Genomic DNA, 21,884 nt, shown 5'->3' with positions numbered 1-21,884 from the left:
TAGATCAGGGGTCACCAACTCCAGTCCTCAAGGGCTACCATCCTGCAACTTTTAGATTCACCTCTGCTCCAAAATGTGGAGACTCCTGCAGGCTCACCAGCATTCATCCCTCTCTGCAATAGGCTGGAAATGAGCAGTTTATTTGGTCCAGGTGTGTTTGAGCAGAGACGCTTCTAAAAGTTGCAGGACGGTAGCCCTCGAGGACTGGAGTTGGTGACCCCTGTTCTAGATGTTCTTCTAAGTTATGTTAAACATATTTTTGTCTTTCTCCAGGACCATACATGCTAGGCACTGGGCTTATCGTCTACTTGCTTTCCAAAGAACTCTACGTCATCAACCATGAGACCATATACGCCATCTGCGTTGGCTCAATCATCATCTATGGTGTCAAGAAATATGGTGCAACTGTTGCAGCTTTTATTGACAGTATAAATGAGGTACCTACATATTTGACTTTTTGCAAATAAGTAATTCCGTATGTGTTTGTAATATTGATGCAAACTGATGTCGGGTTGTATTTACAGTAATGTAATAAGTTACAGTCGAGAGGGTTTGGTGCCCTTGTTGTTTCAGAGAGTTTATGCTCCATCCAACCTGGTCTATATATATTTTTTTCTCCATTTAATATGTCTGGTTGTTCAGTAAAGCTAGAGACTTGACACAACAATCTCTACAGTTTTGGAAAAGATTCAGAGAAAACCAGAACAGATTGGTCAATATGTCTTTACATTTTTTCTTTACATCATAGAGGAGGATTGAAATAGTTGACTTGGACACTTCTCCTTTGGACATGTCTGATTTAAGAGCTCAAAATAAACAATTTAAATCAAGGCTGAAAAATGGTGCAATGTTGGTGTGCATGATGTCAGCATTGCAAAGAATTGTTTTAAGGTTGATTAAGTCATTCTTTGCTTGTCAGATATCCAGTCAGCCTGTAGGGTTTCGTTTCACTGCATTTAGTTTCCACATTTGACTCAGACGGTGGAGCAGAACGGATTAAAACCAGACGTTTTTGGAAGAATAAAGAAGGCGATCTTATCCACCGATATTATCAACCTTTGCATAGGTCTAAAAATCAACCACTGTGCTTTTCTTTTCTCTTGTGAGAGAAGTTTGACTGGCAAACCAGCCGACCAGGTCATGTCTGCACATTTACAGTTAACAATAGTCACGCCATTGTTGCCAGTTCAGCAGCTTTCTAGATATATTGAGCAACATTTCAGACAAAAAATGGTACCGGCCAAAATCGGAATTGGTAAGCTAGGCTATTTTAAAAGATCAGTAATCAGAAAACTGCTATCGGTTCACAATGTTCTTAATGTTCTTCTCAGTCAAGCTTGAAAATCATTTCTCTGATCTTTCTTCTCAGGAAAAAGTGGCCAAGGCCCAGGCGGCGAAGGACGCCCACATATCCTTCCTGACTGAGGCGATTGAGAATGAGAAGAAGGAACAGTGGAGAGTTGAGGGACGGGGGATGCTGTTCGACGCCAAGCGGGTAAGCACCTGTGGTTTCCATTGGAAATGTGAGCAAAAGGTTGTCCCTCTTCCACTAAAGTTGAAAAAACACAGTTTCCAAATTGTGGCATTTCCATTAAATAATGTGAATATGTTTGTTTACTCAATAAGTCGTTAAAAAAAAACATACCACGTCATCTTCCTCCTAAAAGAAGACCACTTCCTGTCTTCTTTGCTTTTTTTTTTCCAGCAGTAGTAACGTCTGGCTGGTGATCACATGACTTACGTGATTCAGGAAAAATGCTTTCATTGCAGTTTTGTGAAATGTACATATTTTGATATGGCTGAAAAACCACCAAGCGCAAAAAACTTTTTATCAAAAACGTTTTTTCTTTTTTTGTCAAATTGCTGTTTTCATTCAGCAGATTTGTTTTTGTAAATCTAATTTGCCAAGTTTTATGGTTAATGGAAGAGCAGCTACTGTCACACTTGTATTTTATGGGAATTAATTACAAATTAAATACGTAAATATTGTTAAATAATTAATACATCAATAAATGTCTCCATGAAACAAACAAAACAAAAAAAATCTCAAATAAAAGCAACTTTTTAATAGGGTGTTTATTTTGTCACTCTGTTATTTATTCAAGATTTATATATTTCATTGTTTTAAATAAAGGTGCTTTATTTAAATGAGGAGGCCCAATTTTCGTTGTGGGGCTCGTCTGCGTGAGATGTTAGAGCTTGAACTGATGTAACAGGCCAATGAAAGAGATGGGCTAACTTTTTGTCAGGAGAACTCATCTCCGTTTAGTCAAATGTTCTTCTTAACTCGCTCAAATCAACCCAGTCGGAGCGATGGCGACCTCAGGAGTTGTGTACTTTTTAAAATAAAAAGCACATGAACAGCAGACATCCTCTGCTTACAAGGGAAACCGAGGCCTGCAGCGCAGGGGAAACAAATTCTCCCAGGGAGAAAAGCAAATAATCCTGCAGCTCTCCAGTGTCCTCCATACTGCCAACTAAACAAAATGTAAAGTAGCTGAAAAAATAAATGTCACAGAATAAAACACCATTATGAAATGCATTAAGTAATCCTGAAATAAGTATATAAAAAAAATAAAGTCTGGACATAACTAAAACCTTGAGACAAAATAAGCTCCCCATTAGAAGTATCTATTTTTTTGGAATAGTTATTATGATTATGATCTTATTTCATTGGGACATGTACTATTAATTGATAATGGTGTTTATTTAATTTTGAATAAAATGTTTCCTCATAGTATTTAATGTGAGCTGTAGGAATTAAAAGGAGATTTTACTGACCTCTTCTGGTTACAAATAAGTACTGCAGCAACATTTTTAATGTGCCTGACCAAAGAAATTAATGGAGCTCTGAATTAAAGCATGTGTATGTGTATTAAATGAACAATTCATAAGCTGCATCTAGATGGTGAGGTAATTTCTTACATATAGATGTTATCCAGAATTATGTCCAAGTTCTGACCCAACATATTGGCCTTTCGTTGCTCTTCTGCTTCAGAACAACGTGGCCATGCTGTTGGAGACCAACTACAGGGAGAGGCAACACATGGTGACCAACGAGGTAAAGAGGCGCCTGGACTATCAGATTGCCCTTCAGCACCTGAACCGCCGCCTGCAGCAGGAACATATGATCAACTGGGTGGAGAAGAACGTCATCGGCAGCATCACTCCTCAGCAGGTCAGTCCTTCCCTTTTTTTTAAATGGAAAAGCCGAAGCTTAATGAGATCTTGGAGCTTTGCGGTTGTGCAGAGAGGCCCCACTTATGGCCGGAAAATTATTTAGAGCAATAAAGATAAGTGCCTCTTTATGGCTGAGCTGTTCTTGTGTCATTTATTTAAAGTATTGACTTTGTTACAAGATAATGGGATTAAAACATAATCAGCTGCATTCTTTTTTTAAAATTTGTTTTGAGTAAATATTTACATGATTTTTTGAAATGCTACAAATTGTTCATGTCGATTTTATTTGGTTATTTGTTATCAAAAACACATTTTACACTATTTATGTAGCTGCCTCAATAGGAAATCAGAGAGTAAGGCACAAATGTTTTTCTGATCATTTAAGCAATGATTAATTTGTGTGAGATATTTAAGAATGACCAGATTGACAAGTTTTGCAGAGGTCTGTCTTTAAACGATGGCGAGGGAAAAACACCATCATTGACAGGATGATCAATTAGACGATGTTTCATTGTCGTTTTTAAAGGATTTTGAACTTTAGGTGAGATATTTTTATTTCAAAATGTTAAAGTTTCCCACATTTTATTCCTCATTTTATCAACTAATTGATAAAAATGTGATTTCACAACAGTAAAGTGGGTTATCATATTCAGATTATGTTCTATTAATCTTAAACTTTCTGCATAACAACTAAAATCTTTTGATAAAATCACTTGATTCTTTGTTTTAGTTATTTACCAGGAAGTCAACCCAGGATATTTACATTGTTGACCCCAAAGTATTTCATAAAAATACAGAGATATGAAATTTAATATCTGAAAACAGTGAAAAGATTGAGTTTTCTTTAGTTTTTATAATCTAAGGGTTAACCAAATACAAACTTTTCCTCACTTAATCTGCATTTAGTCCAGGAAACTTTTGTTTTGAGAATAGACAACCAGCTTCAGCATTTTGTTACGGTTTGTTGAACATGCAGATCATTAAACGCAACAAGGTAAATGTTCTTCTCAAGTGTCCTGAATGTTGTACAAACTGCTGAATAAGAAATCATGAAGTCTGGAAAATAACTTAAAAAAGGAAGATTTTTAGGAACCTGGTTGTTTATAAAACCCTGGTATATCTCAAGGTCTGCATGTTAAAGTTTATTACAGGACAATGAGGAAAAGACTGCAGCAGTGTGTTTGTTTGGGAAGGTTGCCTGGGGAAAGTTTTTTTTATATTTCGAATCCTCATCTTTTATTTTCTTCCTTTTCCAGGAGAAGGAGAGCATTGCCAAGTGCATTGCAGATCTCAAGGTGCTGGCTAAGGCCACCCAGGCCAAAGCCGCGGCGTAATCCTCCCTGATGAAGACTAATCAGACCTTCGGCTCAAAGCTTCTAGACGAGGCGTTATGTTTATTTTACAAAGTGAACTATTTCTCTTCAACAGTTGTCTATGTCAACATTATGGGTGTGTACAGTATTTACACGTCAACAGACGGTAAAATAAATGGTTCTCTTATTCAACCTAAACTGTGTGCTCGGTTTTTGTTCTGTCCAATATTGTGATCAAACATTTATTTGTTTGCTATATTACCTATTCAGACATAATGGAACCTTCTGGAGCTGCTTTGTTGCATAAATGCAGAACAATCCTCGAGACCTTAGATAAGTCTGAAGAAGGCTCTATAAAGCTGCACCTGCCCTTTGGAGTCATAATGAGTCACAGCGTTTCTGTCCTTCAGGTGGCAAATCAGGCCGCCTCTCTCGATCCGTCGCTTCTGTCAGAACGTTGCACTTTGACCCTTGAGCTTATGGGCGGAAGTCCAGGATGTTTTCTAGGCGATGGTCTTGAGTACCAGATGTTTTCTGCCATCAGACTCGTCGGAGGGAAGTTAATTTTGACCGGGGCGATGACTCCGGTGCGGAGCTGATACTCGGGGAGGTGAGTCCTGAACGATCTGCCGTGCTTTATGCGAGCAGAGGTTGGACAAATAAACCTTTATTGGTGACACCTTTGGTTCCTCTTTTTAAGAGTGAAAATGTGTTTACTTTTACAGAAAGTGGCTTTCTGTTAGTAGTGAAACTTACTTTGTGTCTTGCATTAAATCCAGGAGGAATGTGTTAAATTTGGGGCTAAAATACAGAGCTGAAGTTCAGGTTTTTTGGTCAAACATATTCGGCTAAAAAGCTTTAAATTAACATCTTGAAGCGTAAATCAGTAGTGAACACAACGACCAAAATCACAAAGCTGATGCACCGCTGTCGTTCTTTCAGCCATGAGAAAAAGTCTAGAGAACAGTTTGATTATTACTCAGTTTTTTGTTAATTTTAACCCTGAATTTATCACAGGTTCTGTAAATGATTAACTCAGCATTGCCCTGTTGGTGCCAACAATCTCTGAATTTCATTTTCATGCCTTTTAGGTTTCCAAGGACAGTTTTGGATAATAATCAGTGCTCGGTTGTAGAAAGCAAATACTTTTGAGTTCTTTGCTGAAGAGGCTCACATTGGCGATTAAAATTCCCTGAAGGTCTTTATTGAAACTAAAGGAGCATTATTAAATTTGTAAGAAATGCTAATCTGCTCTGATCAGATCAGAAACTGAAAACAAATGCTGAAGTTAACTGGGTAAGCCAACTATAAAGGTCCTTTGTTTTAAATCATTGTTTAGTGTGAATTTATAGAAATGGCTTTGAAATAAAGCCTTTTGAAACTTAAACAATTTACAAAGATATCCATAGCTCTGTAAAAACGGTCAAACTAGTTGCAACAAAGGATAAAATGGCTCCGAAGAATCGCCTCAAACGGGTCAAAAGGCTACAAGAAGATATGCATAGACAATAGTGCAAAATGAGTTGTGTTTGTATGACCAGCTTCTTTCTTTACAGTTGAATGACATAAAAACATTTATATTGAACTTTTTCAACTAGTGAAAGTCATTAATTAGTCTTTTAAATTTGTTGCCAGAGTCCACAGCTTTCATTTTCAGGTCAGCTAAAAGAATAACCCAAAGCTCAGATTGAGGTTTTCCAACAGCATTTGAGTACGAGATGTAAACGAAAGAAAAGCCAGACATTCAGAAAGAGACTAAATTAATCTGCAAAGCTTAAAAACTGTCTTAAAACTCAGCTTAGGGCTTAAACATTTGGTTGTACCGTGTAAAAAGCCATTTGCAGCTAAGTGAAATTTAGGTTGACTGTGGATGTTGAGCTTTATAAAACTGCAACATCAGTGTAAAAATATAAAAATATGATGCGACTGCCAATAATGCTGACACAGAGGATATCTATAAGGGACCCTAATACTGAACCCTGAGGGTCATTTGCTGAATGAAGTGGATTTGAGATGAAACTATCCATCTGTCCACATAGGAAAACAGGTGATCAGTTAGAAGATGGTTATGTGAAGCCGGACAAGTCCTGATTTGTTTGTTGTTGCCTTGACAGACGTCCTTTTTTTACGCTGGTTGGAGTAAATTTCAGATCATCCCCTCCGCCCTGAAGTGTGACCCTCAGCAGATCCACAATGCTTGGAAACGGCCGACCTTTCTCCTACTCGAGGTATGTTTAACAAGCAGCCATGTTTGAATTCACTAACTGTGATTTTAAAAGCTCTCCAACTCTTAAAAAGTCTCACCCTCGCTGATAACACAGTCAACTCACATTTATTCATGCTTTCTTTCCCAGAAGCCAGACTTCCCCAGTCAATATTAATTCAGGCTTGATGAAATTTGGGAGTTTTTCAGATGTTAAACGGCCCTTGAGCTTTATAAACAAACCAGTGTTGGGTTGTTCTAACTTGCAGTCTGTCTCACAGAAATTTATTGTCCTCATTATTTCCAGCTGAGTCAATGAAAAACACCAGAGATGCCGTAGTGTTAGCTGTATTTTAGCGTCACCAATGTTAACTTATGAAGAAAAACTGCTTGAAAAACTTTCGCTAAATCTTGTGTGCGTGTTTGCTGGACTTTTAAAGAATTTTCTAAAGATATGGCTCTGAGACATTGCTCACTGGGTGTGCTTAGTGTATTTGTCCTGGAAACATGTCTCTCCTTAACCTTTGTACTCTCTTCAGCCTGCACAGTGGCACAATTAACACGTACAATAATTGGGCAAAAATTGAGTATAAGAAAAAAGTCAAAACAAATTGATGAAACCTTTGGTAAAACAACTTTGTAGAAGAAAAGGTCTGGCTCCTTGGAAGTAAAATATAAAGAGACTATCAATGCCTCTTTATATGTTTTGAAACTGAGCATATAAAATTTTTTTAATTGGCACAAGCTGTCCAGTTGCCTCAAAAACACCATGTCATCTTTCTGTGTCTTCTTCTTCTTCTCGTTCAGGGGTTTCTCTCAGGAGGACTTCCCTCAGAGACGAGCGTTTCACCAAGATGAGCCCAAAGAATCCCTGCTGCAGAGAAACAGCATGTCCAGACCCAGTGGAAAATCCATCTACAGTATGTCCAGACATCAAATCACACCTCCTTAATTAGGTATAATTATGTTTTCTGAGGAAAAAAGTATGTTTTGTTTGTTTTCATTAGTGCAGAGAAAAGAGTATGCAGAGACGCTCCACAAAAACCCAGACAGCTTTCAAGTCAGAGTGGAGGTAGGAAATCTGCTCTTGAGTGGCGATACACTTATTATTTTGAATTTAGTCTCAACTTCTCTTCACAAACCCGCTCCTCCCACAGCATCTGTTAATCTGTGAGCTGGACGGCCAGGAGCTGAAGACAGAGGATGACTGTGTGACCAAACTCAAGGAGCTGGACGGCAAAAGTCGTCTGTGGCCCCAAGAGATGATCTTAGAGATAAAGGGAGCCTACGTCGTGCTCTGTGACATTGAGACCAAGGTTGGTGATGATTGTCTAAATAATGACCTGAATAGTTTGGCAAACAGAAATGAAATAATTAGGTGAACGCATTCGAGGTAAAAAGATGTAACATGAGGAATATACAGGAAATCCACAGTTATTAGCTTTGAAAATAGGCCGGTCACAATAACAAATTTTGCAGGATGATAAATTGTCCCAGAACGATAAACGATAATGTTGTTTTGAGACAATTTCCAAGTAATAAAACAATAATAATGGGATAATAATGGCAAAAACACACTCTGAAAGATAAATAAACTTTAAATTGTAATGAACATTTAAACACTGAAACTGGAAGACATTATAAATATCCAAAATAAATACAGAAAACAACAAATAAAATGATTTATGAAGTCTATGTAAACAAAATGATCTTTCAAAAAAAAAAAGGGATAGTTGAGACCAAAGCACCACACTGAAGATTTTTTATCATTCAGTTTTTGGTAAAAAGAAAAGAGAAAAACGATAAATCAAGCAAATGAAAATGATTGAGTTTCTTTCAACTTATCATGCGATTAATTGATTTATTGTTCATTGTGACAGGCCTATTTGAAAATCAGTTCAGATCTTCTGTATATTGATGGTGAGCACTGACACGGGCTGGGTTCTGTTCAGATAATCTGGTGCTGCTAATCCAAAACATCTGATTAACTTATAAACACCAAGTTTGACCAATCTCTTTAAAAGCAGAACTTTTGTGAGTTTCTGGGAAAATAAACCAGCAACGACTTTAGAAAACCAACTGTTGCCTCCCATCTGCATGCGGTCATGAGGCTATTTTCAAACTATCTGAAGTTCATGATATGCAATTAAACAAAAGGAAATGTTTTCAGTGTAACAATCTGATTCCTGTTTTGGGGTCTTCTGGAGTTCATCTATAGACAACCTGAGCAAAAAGCCTCTTGGTCTTGTTCACTGGCGCCTGTAATCTATCCAATATGCCTAAATCTGCTTCAATAAGCAGAATATGATGGCTTTATGAGTTTAGAAATATTGTTTGTTGATTAACTTGTAGCGACTCCTTCTGACCTTACAGGTGGAGATGGATTCAATACCTCTGAGGAGCATCGTGAAAACGCGCGCAGTGCTCGAAAGCTGCACCTACAACTCTCTGCTGGTGGTAACCGTGCAGGAAGGCCGCAGGCACGGCCCTCAGGTCTTCCTGTTCCAGTGTGAGGAGACGGGGGTGAGCTTTACCTCTCACGAGAACCCAGGATGCTCCAGAAGAAGGAAATATGTGAAACTGCTACTTGTACATGCTGTAGGGAGTGTGATTAATGGCAGGTCTCGTTATTTTATCAGGCAGAGATCATTAAGGCTGATCTGGACAAGGCAGTACAGAGAGGAGGCAGCGATATGGAGCCACGCAGAATGACGCCTGACATCAGGTACGCGACTGAGCAAACGTCACATTTATGAGAAGCTGGAGAGATTTGACATTTAGAAAATAATGCTGGGAATACCTTCAGTCGGCAGAGTGCAACCAGTTTCCGGCGGGAAAGGTTCAGTCCTGTGCAGCAGGAGGAGAACCTGCCGCCTGCAGACTACGTGGCACCGCAGTGGGACAATAGACAGCCAGGTACGCTCAAAGCAAGCTGGGTGCACATGTAGCCAACAGCTTCAATGTATTTAATCAGGATTTTATTCAGCAGAACAACATACAGTATATGTGAGCAGGAATCCATTGACAGATGTTATTTTTATCAGGATAAACGCAGCTGTTCTGTGAAGGCTGTGTTGGAGAACGTTAGCAAACAAAAAGCATCATGACGAAACACAGCAGTGAAGATTGAAGCATGTTTAAATATAAAACAACATCAGGGATCATTCTTTAGAAAAACAACCAAGACGCTCATGGTATGAGCTGCAGAGGTCCACTGCTCGGGGTGGAGAAGCAGCCGACAGGTTAGCTTTACCCACGTACTCCACGGGTTGGGACTTTATGGATGAAGACGGCCATGGATCTCGGTCAGATACAATCTAGTTCAACTTTTGGGCCAACAGGAAACTGCTTTATGAGGCATAAACACAGCAAATTACCCGGAAATCACCGTCTCCATGGTGAAACACGGTGGCGGCTGCTTGATGCTGTTGTGATGCTTTTCCTCAGCAGGTCAGGGCAGCTGGTTGGAGACGATGGGAAGATGGAGCCGTAAAAGGCTTCTAAAGGTCTTATAGCCTTTTTAGAGGCTGTAAAAGATTTTAGACAGTTTCACTAGATGTAAACATGCAGCCAGAGATGCAATGAAATGGGTTTGATTAATTCCTCCGATTAAGTCCAGAGTTGAGCTAATTGAAGAATCTATGACAAAACTTGGGGGGAAAAAAATGTCCATTCAGTCTTGAGCTATTTTACAAAGATGGTAAAGACAAACCCGCAAAAAACCGCCCCGCTGTGACCAGCTTCTGTGAGTTAAAATGTCCTGTGAAAAGTATTTCGGCAACAAACCTGAGTAGCCATCAACATCCTCTGTCATTTTTATCTCTTATCCATTTAGATTACAGACCTGACTCACGTTCCTATACCCCACAAGAAGAGATGTCGAATTATTCCGATTTTCAAGATTCAGACATGGCTATACAGCGAGCGGAGATGGAGAGAAACACGGTGAGTGCTATAGCAACTCTCCTTGACTCTCTCTCTCTTTGCTCCCAATGAAGCTTCGAGCTTCTGCAGCCTCCGTTCATGTTTTCATTCCTTTCCTCAGGACATTTTTAACCACATTTTAACTGATGTGGAGATCTTCGGGGACAAAGTAGCAGAAGTTATGAATGCAGCTCCGGAGAAAGAAAGCAAGGGCAAGATGATGAAGCTTTCAAAGAAGAAAAAATCCAAATCAAACGGTAATAATCGTCAGAGATAACGTGCATATCACAACACGCTTGATGGTTACGTTTGTGATGTGATTGCTTTCGCGCAGCGCCATCCAACCTGCCACACTGGAATGAATATGCCTCATTTCTTCAGAAAATTAAATATGGCTTCAATCTGCTGGTACGTACCGGTTTGGCTGCAAAGTAACCTGTTACTGCAGTGAAAAAATAACTAAACTTTTCTCGACATCACAGGGCCAGCTGAATGGAGCCCTGAGCAACCCCACCGCTGATCAATATGTGCACATCTTCTTCTCTTTCCTGGGGAATGTAAGCTCCTCCCGCTCCAGGTATTTCCCCCTATCTGGTCTCAGTTGTGACAGTGCATGCATTTTTTGTTTTTCCCGCAGACCGTTTCTCTGTATCCCCAAGATATACCTCCATCAGTCACCTCCCCCCTGCTGACAGAGGAGGCTGTGAGGCTCCTCAGTCAAGTTTTGGATCCCCAGGAGAAACAGCTCTGGATGAATCTGGGAGAATGCTGGAGCATTCCCAGGTTGGTCAGACTTTACAGGCACCTGGTTCTCTTTGTATTCCATAAAGCTTGTAAAAATTCCTCAGACACAACTCACTCACGTAATTTCTTGACCCGCCAAGCCCAAACTGGGCGTAGGCATCTAGCGGCATATAAGTAAATACGGGTCAAAGTTTAAGTTTAATTTTCAAATAAGAGGAAAAATGGCAGAAAGGTGTGTTTTATTATGAAGCATAGCTGGAAAAACAGACTCAGTGCAACAATATCAGAGTTTTGGCTGATGCAACTCAAGTCAATCTCTACTGACAACCTTTGGATTTTATGTGATGAATCAGCACAAAGTAGCAGATTATAACGGGAAAGAAAAAAGGCTCTTCCTGGACTACCTTGAATCTGCTCTGACTAGCTTGCCTCTCCCTGCTGAATAAAAGCCTCCCCACAGCGTGATGCCTCCTAATAATCACATTTGTTTGATCTGAAATCAATATGTGTAACAAAAAAACAAAAGCATAAAGCGTTTTCTCTGTGCTGCGGCGTTTTGTATGTGTCCCAGAAGTCTTTAATTTTGGAACAAACTCATCCACTGCACCCTTGAAATACAAACTACCAAACACAATCAACTCGTAAAGATAATTATTAAGCTTCTACCTGTTGCTTTGTCTCATCTGTCTGTCCGCCCGTCTATTTATCTCTGTTGTTTCTGTTCAGCCGGTAGGAAGCCGGCTTTCTACCAGCTGAAAGTAGGTCGACATGGATTTGAACAAATCCATGCGTTGATTTGTTCAAAGCATCCGTTCAGTACATAGTATTGTTCAGTCACCTGGTGACATCATAATGTAGAGCTGCGTATCATCCGCATAGTTATGGCGACTAATCTTATTGTTAAAACCTGAGCTAGTGGGATCATGCAGACATTAAACAGGAGGGGTCCCAGGATTGAACCTTGGGGTACCCCACATGTGATGTCTGTGCACTCTGATGAGAAGTTACACAAAGAAGTCCCTGTTCTTAAGAATCGAACCAGTCAAGAACTGTTCCAGAGTCCTGCCCAGCTCTCCAGTCGCTTCAGCAATATGTCATGGCCATCAGTGTCAAATGCTGCTCTGAGGTCCAACAGAACCAGCACTGTGGTTCTTCTATAGTCTGTGTCGGTATCAGTTTCTTAACCCTTCTTTCTGCTCCCAGGTCTTCCTGGCCGGGCAATGTCAGTCCTTACATACCGGAGTTTTACGACGGCTGGCAGCCTCCTGCACCCCTTCATTCCCCTCCTGATCCTCAGCAGAACAATCCACTGAACAGAAACACCAGCCAGCGCTTCCCGCCCGGACCGATGAACAATGACCGGAACTACTCGCCCAGAGCCACGATTCAGCGCTCTGAGGTGGTTAACACTTACCTGGTTGTCAAGTGAATGAATGTCAGAAATCATGGGGTTCTCAGCAGCTGCAGCAACAGATTAAGTTGTGTGTGTGTGTGTGTTTTTTTTTAAATATTGTTTACCTGTTAACACAACACTGTAAAGGTCTGGATGTGTTTTCAAATGACAGGAAAGAGTGAAACTTTTAACCAGTTGACGGGAGTTGAAATCACTACATGTAGAAAAAACTGTGCCAGAGCAATTATTTCTATGATTTTCCACTATTACTATTCGACAAAGCAACACTAGAACCTGCTTGGTTTGAAGAAACAAGCTAAATGTCCACAGTTCTTATCATGATGTACCTTGTGTCTTTTACAGCCCAGGTCCAACGGTCCAATGAGATCACTGCCATCTCAGTAGTGAGTTTTATCAGCAGTGCCTGCAGGGTCGCACGCAACTAACATTTCCTTGTTCCTCACTCTGTTCTTCTCAGCTGTTATGAAAAACGTTAACAAAATGTTTTGGTTGTCGCGGTTTCAGCCCGACCGAGCCTCCGCTCTACATGCGCGTCATATACAACTTCTCAGCAAGGAACATGCAGGAGCTGACCGTCACGCAGGGAGAGGTGGTTCAGGTAAGAGGTCCAACACAATCGCTTAAAGGTATACATTTAGATTTATAGTACACATTACTGGTTTATTATACCTAGCATGGCTATTTGTGTTTGTCTCAGTATCTACTGCCCCTAGAAACCCTTGATTACCGTAGAGGAGCTGCAGAGATCCTCAGCATAGGTGGGAGATTCAGTCCACATTGCAGTCTGGCCTTTACAATAGGTCAGCAAGAAGAAATTCATTGATTCGAGCCAAATAAGTCTTTTTTCTGGTTTGCCATAACCATGTAGTGAACACAGACTTAGTTGGGACGATGGTGGTGATGATGGTAGGAGTTTATCTTGCAATCAGTGGGTTGACGGTTTGATTCCAGCTCTGTCTGCCTCTATTGTGTCCTTGGGCTTGTCAGATTGTAGCTTGCCACCATCAGTGTGTGAATCACTGAATGTAGTGTGAAATGTTTTGGGGTTCAGGCCATTTGCATGTAAATGTAAACCCATTTACATGTTTTTTGTATTTATCCAGCTTTTTTTTTGTTGCAGTGAATCAAACCTGTAGAGGTATCAAGGTATCTGTAAATTTCACGATCTGCTCCCCTTCTTGACAGGTGGTCCAGAAATCCAGGCCATGGTGGCTTGTTCGAAACTCCCGTAACGAGGAGGGCAACGTTCCTCCAAACATTTTGGAGCAAGTTGAGAACAACGAATCCTCGGAACAGCAGCGGGTGAGCCGAGGGGGACGGTGGCGCTGCATAGAAACAAAACTAACCGATTTAACACTCTCTTCTTCACTCTGCTTCAAAGTGGGACTCACGGAGCCAGGTTACTCTCGACTACAACTCCACTTCTGCAGAAGTGAAAGCATGGCTCGAGAGCAAAAATTTCTCTAGAATGTAAGGACCAGTCTCTAGCTTTTGGATTTTTATTCAGTAAAAAATGAATGATTTACGAAGAATAAACAGGGAATTCTTGGTTACCAACTTCTCTTGGCCAGCACTGTGTCCAGCCTTGGTGTCCTGACTGGAAAACTGCTTCTGGGAATGACCAAAGAGGAAATCAGGACGGTGTGCCCGGAAGAAGCTGGAAAAGTCTTCTTCCAGCTTCAAGCTGTTAAGTCACAACTTGCAGTAAGTCGTGTTCACTCTTCTAAGATTGTGTAAGTCATAACAAATTTTTGTTAAGCTGCTGATGCTAATTTTAATTCATTCTGATAACTGGGAAAATGGGTAACCATGTAGTTTAATTTCAGCAGTGACAGACAGGTAAAATTAATCGGTCTCTTCTGCTTGGTCAGTTTGAGGCATCAAGACTAAACCTGTACACCCATAAGTCCCAGGCATGCAGGACACCAAAACAACTTTCATTCAGATTATTCTCCTGGGATATAATCATGTTTTACCTTGGAATCAAAATAATCTGGCTAGCAGCACTATGGGGTTTGTTAAAACACCATACTACCTGCAACTGCTGTATACTATATATTACTCTCAAATAATTATATTAGTCTCAAAAAGGAAAGGTCAGGAGTGTAAAAGGAAAACTGTATGGTGTCTAGTAGAGAAAAAGTCTAGCCATTATAATGAGTGACCTGTATGCAACAATACAATCTCAGATCACATCTCTGCATGGAGAAAATATCTGTAATGCTTTATTTTTTTTCCTGCAGCTCTCCAGTGAGCCGTCACAAATGTACAACCACCGCTACTGACGACAACTGTGACGCTTAAACTGGACGCAACGGTTCTGGATCCCTCTGAATCTAGAGATCCGTTCTCACTCTTAGGATCTGCTGAACTTCATCCAACCCGCCTTGTTTATTTCATAAAGTTTGGCCTGTTTTTGTATAGCATATAAAAAAAACAGTCACTTGAAGTATTCTATTAGTTTTCACTTGTTAATAACTAACCTTTGTCTTAGGCTAATCAGCACTATTGCCCCTAATCTAATCATCCATGAACATGTATAAATATGTCTAAAATTGTGTAATAACTTCTACTTCAGTAAATTATCGTGTGTTTTTTTTATCAATGATTCTCATATAATTTATTGTAGAAAGTTTAATAAATAAAATCAGATTCAAGTGAGATTTAGTTAGTTTATTCTGTCAACAAAACATGTTACAAAACTAACAAGTGCTTTGATTGAAATTAAAAGTATTCACCATCATATCCTTTTGTCGAAAGGACATGAAGCCTTCATGATATGAAAAAAGATTACAAATTTACTGCTGAATTTACGTTTCTCCGGTAAGTTGCACTTGAGGAAAGCACTTTGTATTTCTAAGGCAGAGGTGAGTTTCGTCTTCACTCCTTCTTGTGTCCCCATTTGGCCATCTTGTTGTTGACGGGAGTCTTAATGAACCTGCTGGACTTCATGTAGGCAGCAATCTTCTCCAGCGCCTGCAACGACAGGAGAGGAGATAAGCGGACGGAAAATGGAATGAGCTCCTCTGGCTCTGATTACTGAAGTAATCCGTAATCTCAGGCTTATGCAATTACTCCATAAATTTACTTACTGACATCACAAAGACAGTTTCTCACAAACTAAAGAATGGCAGCATCTGCCAGCATCAGAGTTTTCTCACCTCAAAGCGGTCCAAGAAATCTTTGAGGTTTTTGAAGTCGTCCAAGCATGAAGAATGAAACATCCTGTGCTGATCCAGCAGCTCATACATGACAAAGTCCACAAAGGTGATCTAATGGGAATGGAAATTATTACCAAACAGTTTTTAAAGTATACAATATACCCAGGCATTTAGTCATATTCAGGAAGTGAATTCTTAAAGAATATGTGCCAGTTAATTTATCAAACTCTGAGCTCTTCTTCATTTCCACCAGAAACTTAAAACACGAATAATGGGAAGTTCGGAGCTCATTCGATCTGAAGAACCACCAAGTTTGTGGTTCTGGGTAAGTGCAAGATCAGCAAATGTGTAAATTAAGTTATGAATGAATTACTGCCACATAATTCAAGCAGGAATGGATCCTGTTCCAATTGTCAGGATTTCTACATTTTTCCCCAAGTAAATTTTTTTAAGTCCATGTTGAGACATAAAACACAAAAATTCACAAATAAATTTGAGGCAGACATTGGATTTCAGTATAGAACCTGTAATAACCAGACAATGTAAGGAAGGAAGACATACAAGTACATCTGAAAATTTGTAATATTGTGAAAAAGTTCAGTAGTTTATTAATCTTCATAGGAAGAGTTTCAATTTCTGAAAGATATTCGATATTCTTTTTTTATAGATGAGGTAACTAGGAAGAAAGGATAAAGGAAAACAATGAGGAAAGGAAAGATAAAAAATGGAAGTCAGGGATATAAAGTGGCTACGAAGTAAGGAAAGAAAGGACATAAGAAAAGAGAACGGCAAGGTGAGAGGGAGGGCAAAAAAGAAGGAAGCAAGCAAGGAAGAACAGACAACTTTGGAACGACATGAGAAAAAAAAGCTTGGGTTGGTAAAAATTAGAGAATGGAGTACATGGGGAAAGAAAGAAAATAAGGAAGGAACTAAGGAAGGAAGAAATGACAAGGAAGAAGAGATGAAAGATGCAATTAAGGAGGGAGGAAGAAGGCAAGGACACCAAGAAGGAAGAACATCTAGACAGTGGGATAGGTGACAAAGTCTGGAAATACAAACGTATTTTTCCAAATTTATTCAGACCTGAAAAAAACAAAAATATAATCACAATGTATGTTTTCTATATTGCATGTGAACCCTTTACTGTGGCCTTCAACACATTTTGCTGAAGGTTTTGATATTTTTGGAGCCAAAACAAAATCTGAGAAAAAAAGTGTGCTAAAAATAACAATTACATATGTTTTTCACTTTTAAATCTGAAATATTATAATCTGTATTAAGCCTACACCGCCCCCTGCTGGTGTAATTGTGTAACAGCTGAAAAGAAGCTCAAGGGAATCAAACTGATTCCTCACACAGTTTAAAATTTGACAGCTACATTTTTTCACTGCATATTTTAAATCCGCTTACATCAATAATTTGGTCTTTAAAGAACATACTTAAACATAACTAATCAGCTGAAAGGTGGCCAGAGCAGCAACCAGCACATTAGATGAATTACTATTGGATCAAACAATATGCTATAAAGCTTAACTTTTAGCTTTCAATAAAAACTCAGACTGAGACAACTTACCTTGTCACCAGCGAACCACTTCCTGTCACCCAGGAAGTCGGAGAATTGCTTCAGAGTACCTTGCAGCGAGCTGAGGTATCCTGGCTTTAGCTTTTCCTGATTTTACGGAGAGAAGGCCGGCTTTAGTGGGCGTCCAGATTTAATGCGAAAACATTTAAAGAATATCTACTTACGAAGTCGGTGTAGCACAGCCTCACAAAGCCGTTTCTAAAGTCCATGGCCTGGTTCTCCAGCAAGTCCACTCTGACCTTTTCATCCTCCGTCTCTCCACCTGTCATCACCCCAAAGTCCACAGAAAGAACATTTGGCATCACAAAACTATTAAAGAAAAAAAAACTTGATTTTGTATTATGAATGAAGGACCCCAATACATACACAGGTTGTGTTTGCGAGCGATGTATCTCATTATGGCGTTGCTCTGCGTTATCTTCCTGTCTCCATCTAACAAGTAGGGCAGCTACGGAGAGGGTCAACCATCATCATAATCAACAAAACACTTGAACCTGCTCTACAGTGAAAACAAAGCTGAATAATTCTTACGTTGGGGAAGTCAATTCCAAGTTTCTCCTTCTCACCAAACCAGCAGCTTCTGTCATAGTCCGGAGCTAAAAGAGAGAAATGAGTGGTTTATTCAAATCTTCTGGTAATGTAGTGACTTTTCTTTATCTGTTAGCTGAAATAGCGCATCACCTTCACCACAGGTGTAAAACTTTTCATCATATGCAGTACCGGTGTACTCCAGGAGGAGGCGGACGGGCTGGGCGAGCTGCACGGATTCAGAAAATGGGGAGAAATTATTTCATTGTCAGGGTTGACTTCGACACGGACAAACTTCAGAATACGCACAATTGAATTATCCAGTTTTATATATATAAAAAAACAAACAAAAAAAACATTCACAGCATTATTTAAGTATTAATAAGACAGATTTGTCTAGGCTTTGTTTAGATTTCAACTTCTCAGAGGATGATTATCTGATTTATCACTTAACCGAGTCTAGTGTCTAATTAGGTTTTAAATCACATTAAGACAACAGCTTGTGAAAAACACACTTGACCACTCTCTATGTGCTGTAATGTAATTATCTCGCCACTCATCGTCTTCAAGAAAACCTTCTCAAGTTAAAGTCTCTCCATTTGTCTCCGTTGGGACACTTAAAACAGTTCTCTACGAAAACCCAACATCAGCACATTTGCAAACAAATATACATTTACCAAGGATGAACATTATTGTTGCATTATTCTGCAGTCATCAAGAGGAAAAGAGTACACATTTCTTTCATTTAGGCTTTTGTGCTTTTAAAAGACTTTTTAAGGCTATAAGCTAATTGAGAAGATGTCATTATGCTCTGATCTAGTTGTAAAGGTTAAAGTCACCTGGCTACACAAATTATTTTTGCTTTGACGAAGATTTGGTTGTTTTCTAGCTTGTAAAAATATGTAATGCTAATTGTAATATGCAGCAAACAAAAATACTTTATTTTACAAAATAGTTGATGCAATGTCAAATGAAAGCCACAATCTAAAAATTACAAATCACCAAAAACAGTTCGATACCACATGTACTGAAATACATTTCCTTTAATTACATTATGTTTGTTTTGTATTTTACAAAATCCAACTGAAAGTTACCATTTGCTGTCATCAGTAGTCTTTAACAAAACTGGTGATTTTAAAAAGGCCATGTTCTGAAAAATTAAAAATTAACCATTGCATATAAATTGGTTTGTTATATCAGTATGACTGTTGACCACCAAAACATGCGGCGGTCAATAATTAACAAAAGAGGCTGCAAAGTAGAAACAATGCATCATAGGCTAAATGATGAATGGCCATATGAAAAGTGCAAGTCACATGAATCAGCAGTTTTATATTTTTTATACTATTCCTTATTAGGAGCTAATATTCTCTCCAGGAAGCATTATTTTGTAAGTAAAATGCCAAAGTACAAGCTTACAATCATATCCATATCTGACATAAATGAACAAACACTTCAGGAGTCTCATTTATAAAACATTGCATAGGCACTAAACCAATGGTGTATTCACACCATACACATTTAATATGCTATAAACAGACCAGAGTTCATATCCCCCGTTGGTCCAGACTTTTTGTGCAGGTGTAAATAAACGGATGTGAATCCTGGTGCAAAACAAAAAAACCATAGACCCATTTTTTGAGGTGGTCTCGGTCTGCCTCCATACGAACTCTTGTACAGTTTTGCCTTTGAGCTGATTGGTTAGAATCAGATACCGTCTACATTCGCTTGCAAAATACAGCTTTATAAAAGGAACAATGAGCCCCAGGTTAAAAAAAAAAGTGAACTTAAAGGCTTAAAACTGGGAGCAGCAAACCTGTAAAACAGGCTGTTTCAATTTTGATTGATTCTCTTGCTACGGTACACAAGTCAAGTATCCTCTTCAATTTTTTATAACATACAACCAAACATAATTGTTACATGACTTGTATGTGACTGTAATTACATTTTATTTAATAATATGTAACTACAGTCTATCCTAGCAGCAGGCTGGCTGTACTCATTCATTCATTAGCTGGTTATCAGCTCTCTAAAAGGTGCTCATTTGGTGTTTTCATAAATCCACAATTTGTTCAATTGGAATGAAAAGGTAGTTTTAAAACCACAATAAATTAGCCTCTATGCAAATAAAGTTATAGCTGTTTTGAATAGTGGCTCACTGAGGTAGACTTATTCATCTAATCAGTAAAAAGGTAGCTAAAGTAAATCTTACATGCTACACTTTATACATGTAGAACTTTTCAACATAAAAAAAAAATAAAAAATCAAAAACTTCACAAGTCAAAGTTGTCTAAAAAAAAAAATCTAAAGAAATTAAGAAAATGCCTTTTTGAAAAGAGTCCACCAATCACAAGTCGAAGGGAAGAGAGTTTCAGACTTTGGGGCCACTGAACAGAATGCTTTGTCTCCCCTTGTTATCATCTTAATATGGGGAACCATCAGCAGGCCCTGTTCAGGGACCTTCCAAAGACACAGGGCTGCAGAATCCCTGTGACGTAGTTCGGTGCTTGTCCACAAGACGATCTCTCCAAGACGATAAAATATTCCTAAATTACACACTTAACCGGAAACCAGCATAGTTGTATAAAGACTGTGTGGGTTATCTAACCCATATCAGACAGCACAAAGGAGTTTTACTTCCCCGTATACTTATGCATTTGAGCAAAATATCACTACAGTAAATGTTCTACTTGAGTTTAGTATTTGTGTGTACTCTTTCCACCAGTTTTAAAAACCACTGACCCAGACCCAACCTTCAGGTGTTGATAAGAGTACCAGCATGTTGAAGTCAAGCTTAACCATACAGTGACTTAGATTATCTGCCTGATCTTGGACCAAGTTGAGGCATTTTAGTGCTCCTGATTCAGCTGTTTCAAGTTACCCATAAACGTCACTTGCCTAACCTTGTAGTATGACGGAGTATTAGGGCCAGACAAAAGAGTAGTTTTCTTTTTAAGAATGAAAGTAGTAATAGTAGGAGAAGTAGTAATTTTGAGCGGTAAGACTACGGAAGAGTAGTCTTACCACTGCGCTAAAATAAGAGCGTCTTGAGAAATTATACTTTGGTATCAATTTTACAAATATTGAAATACTTATTCTTTTATCACATTAACATCAAATTGTTATCAGTAGCAGGACTTTTGCTACTGATAAAAAAAATGCAAACGAATGTCTTTCAAAGAAATACACAGATTAAAGAGCTGGGTCAGATCACACTCGGAGCTTTTTGTTTTCTCGACTTTCTTCTGGCAACATTGTGTCTTTATTCTGCTTTTATTCCCATAGTGTTAAGGACTTCAGTCATAATATAATGATTTTATTCTCTTATTTAAATAAAGTCTCGCCCACAGTCAGACCATCACCCAGATTACAAAATGTGTGCAATCTAGTTAATCCAGCTAATTAATTCAAACCATAAAACCGTTACTAGCCTCGCTGATAAGGGCTGCACGCGCACAGTCGGCAACATTTTAGCGGCTAGCTAGCACCTCAAATAACCCCCTTAACTTCGACGACCAGATATAATAGGAGCAGTAGTAAAAGACTGTAGCGGTAGAGAGTGAAAAGAAAGCAGGCTGGCTCTGGTGGGTGTCGCCGTCTGACATTTACAACAACCTGAAAAGCTGCAAACTGTTCAGTCAAGCGACGACGACCAAACCGATTCAACTTACCCCGCGAATGTCCCAGTAAGCTAGAACCATGGCCATTTTGATTAATGTTAGGTGCCTTTTGTGTTTTAGGAGGAAGCAGCAGGAGCAAACAAAGACCAAATGTGTGTGCGGAGAGACACCGAGGAGCTGAGGTCTTTCACGGGCTGAGAGGAGGAGGAGGAGGA

At 39.2% G+C, this 21,884-nt stretch overlaps 4 protein-coding genes across 5 annotated transcripts in view; 2 read left to right on the top strand and 2 right to left on the bottom strand.

The window, feature by feature from the left end:
• Positions 1 to 4,691, top strand: part of atp5pb (ATP synthase peripheral stalk-membrane subunit b) — a 6,332-nt gene extending 1,641 nt beyond the window's left edge. The window contains exons 4-7 of the mRNA XM_008413312.2: positions 274 to 437; positions 1,370 to 1,495; positions 2,999 to 3,178; positions 4,437 to 4,691. Coding sequence (XP_008411534.1) covers positions 274 to 437; positions 1,370 to 1,495; positions 2,999 to 3,178; positions 4,437 to 4,514 — 548 coding nt within the window. The 3' untranslated portion in view covers positions 4,515 to 4,691. The remainder of the gene's footprint in view (positions 1 to 273; positions 438 to 1,369; positions 1,496 to 2,998; positions 3,179 to 4,436) is intronic.
• The window catches only part of traf3ip3 (TRAF3 interacting protein 3), a 23,045-nt gene extending 9,922 nt beyond the window's left edge, over positions 1 to 13,123 (bottom strand). Inside the window, exon 1 of the mRNA XM_008413311.2 lies at positions 13,105 to 13,123. The gene's annotated coding sequence lies outside the window, so the exon portion shown is untranslated. The remainder of the gene's footprint in view (positions 1 to 13,104) is intronic.
• On the top strand, positions 4,869 to 15,439 carry eps8l3b (EPS8 signaling adaptor L3b). 2 transcript variants are annotated; one of them, XM_008413314.2, is made up of 20 exons: positions 4,869 to 5,103; positions 6,644 to 6,721; positions 7,504 to 7,616; positions 7,704 to 7,768; positions 7,854 to 8,012; positions 9,070 to 9,219; positions 9,336 to 9,421; positions 9,503 to 9,612; positions 10,532 to 10,641; positions 10,742 to 10,877; positions 10,955 to 11,028; positions 11,103 to 11,177; positions 11,258 to 11,403; positions 12,568 to 12,763; positions 13,121 to 13,161; positions 13,283 to 13,376; positions 13,964 to 14,080; positions 14,160 to 14,248; positions 14,350 to 14,482; positions 15,022 to 15,439. In XM_008413314.2, exons 2-20 carry the CDS (start codon positions 6,687 to 6,689, stop codon positions 15,061 to 15,063), a joined length of 1,971 nt encoding a protein of 656 aa, XP_008411536.1. In that variant the 5' UTR covers positions 4,869 to 5,103; positions 6,644 to 6,686; the 3' UTR covers positions 15,064 to 15,439. The 2 variants fall into 2 exon arrangements, with proteins under 2 accessions (XP_008411536.1, XP_008411535.1); XM_008413313.2 differs by having other exon boundaries at positions 6,608 to 6,721.
• On the bottom strand, positions 15,437 to 21,884 carry LOC103467185 (glutathione S-transferase Mu 3-like). Its single transcript, XM_008413316.2, has 8 exons — positions 21,721 to 21,884; positions 18,203 to 18,278; positions 18,053 to 18,117; positions 17,888 to 17,969; positions 17,686 to 17,783; positions 17,513 to 17,608; positions 15,940 to 16,050; positions 15,437 to 15,754 (listed from the first exon to the last, which is right to left on the bottom strand). The coding sequence occupies exons 1-8, from the start codon at positions 21,754 to 21,756 to the stop codon at positions 15,659 to 15,661; spliced, it is 660 nt and encodes a 219-aa protein (XP_008411538.2). The 5' UTR covers positions 21,757 to 21,884; the 3' UTR covers positions 15,437 to 15,658.

The sequence above is a fragment of the Poecilia reticulata genome, linkage group LG7, assembly GCF_000633615.1.
Source record: "Poecilia reticulata strain Guanapo linkage group LG7, Guppy_female_1.0+MT, whole genome shotgun sequence".
NCBI lineage: Eukaryota > Metazoa > Chordata > Actinopteri > Cyprinodontiformes > Poeciliidae > Poecilia > Poecilia reticulata.
This window is presented reverse-complemented; position numbering and strand designations above follow the sequence as displayed.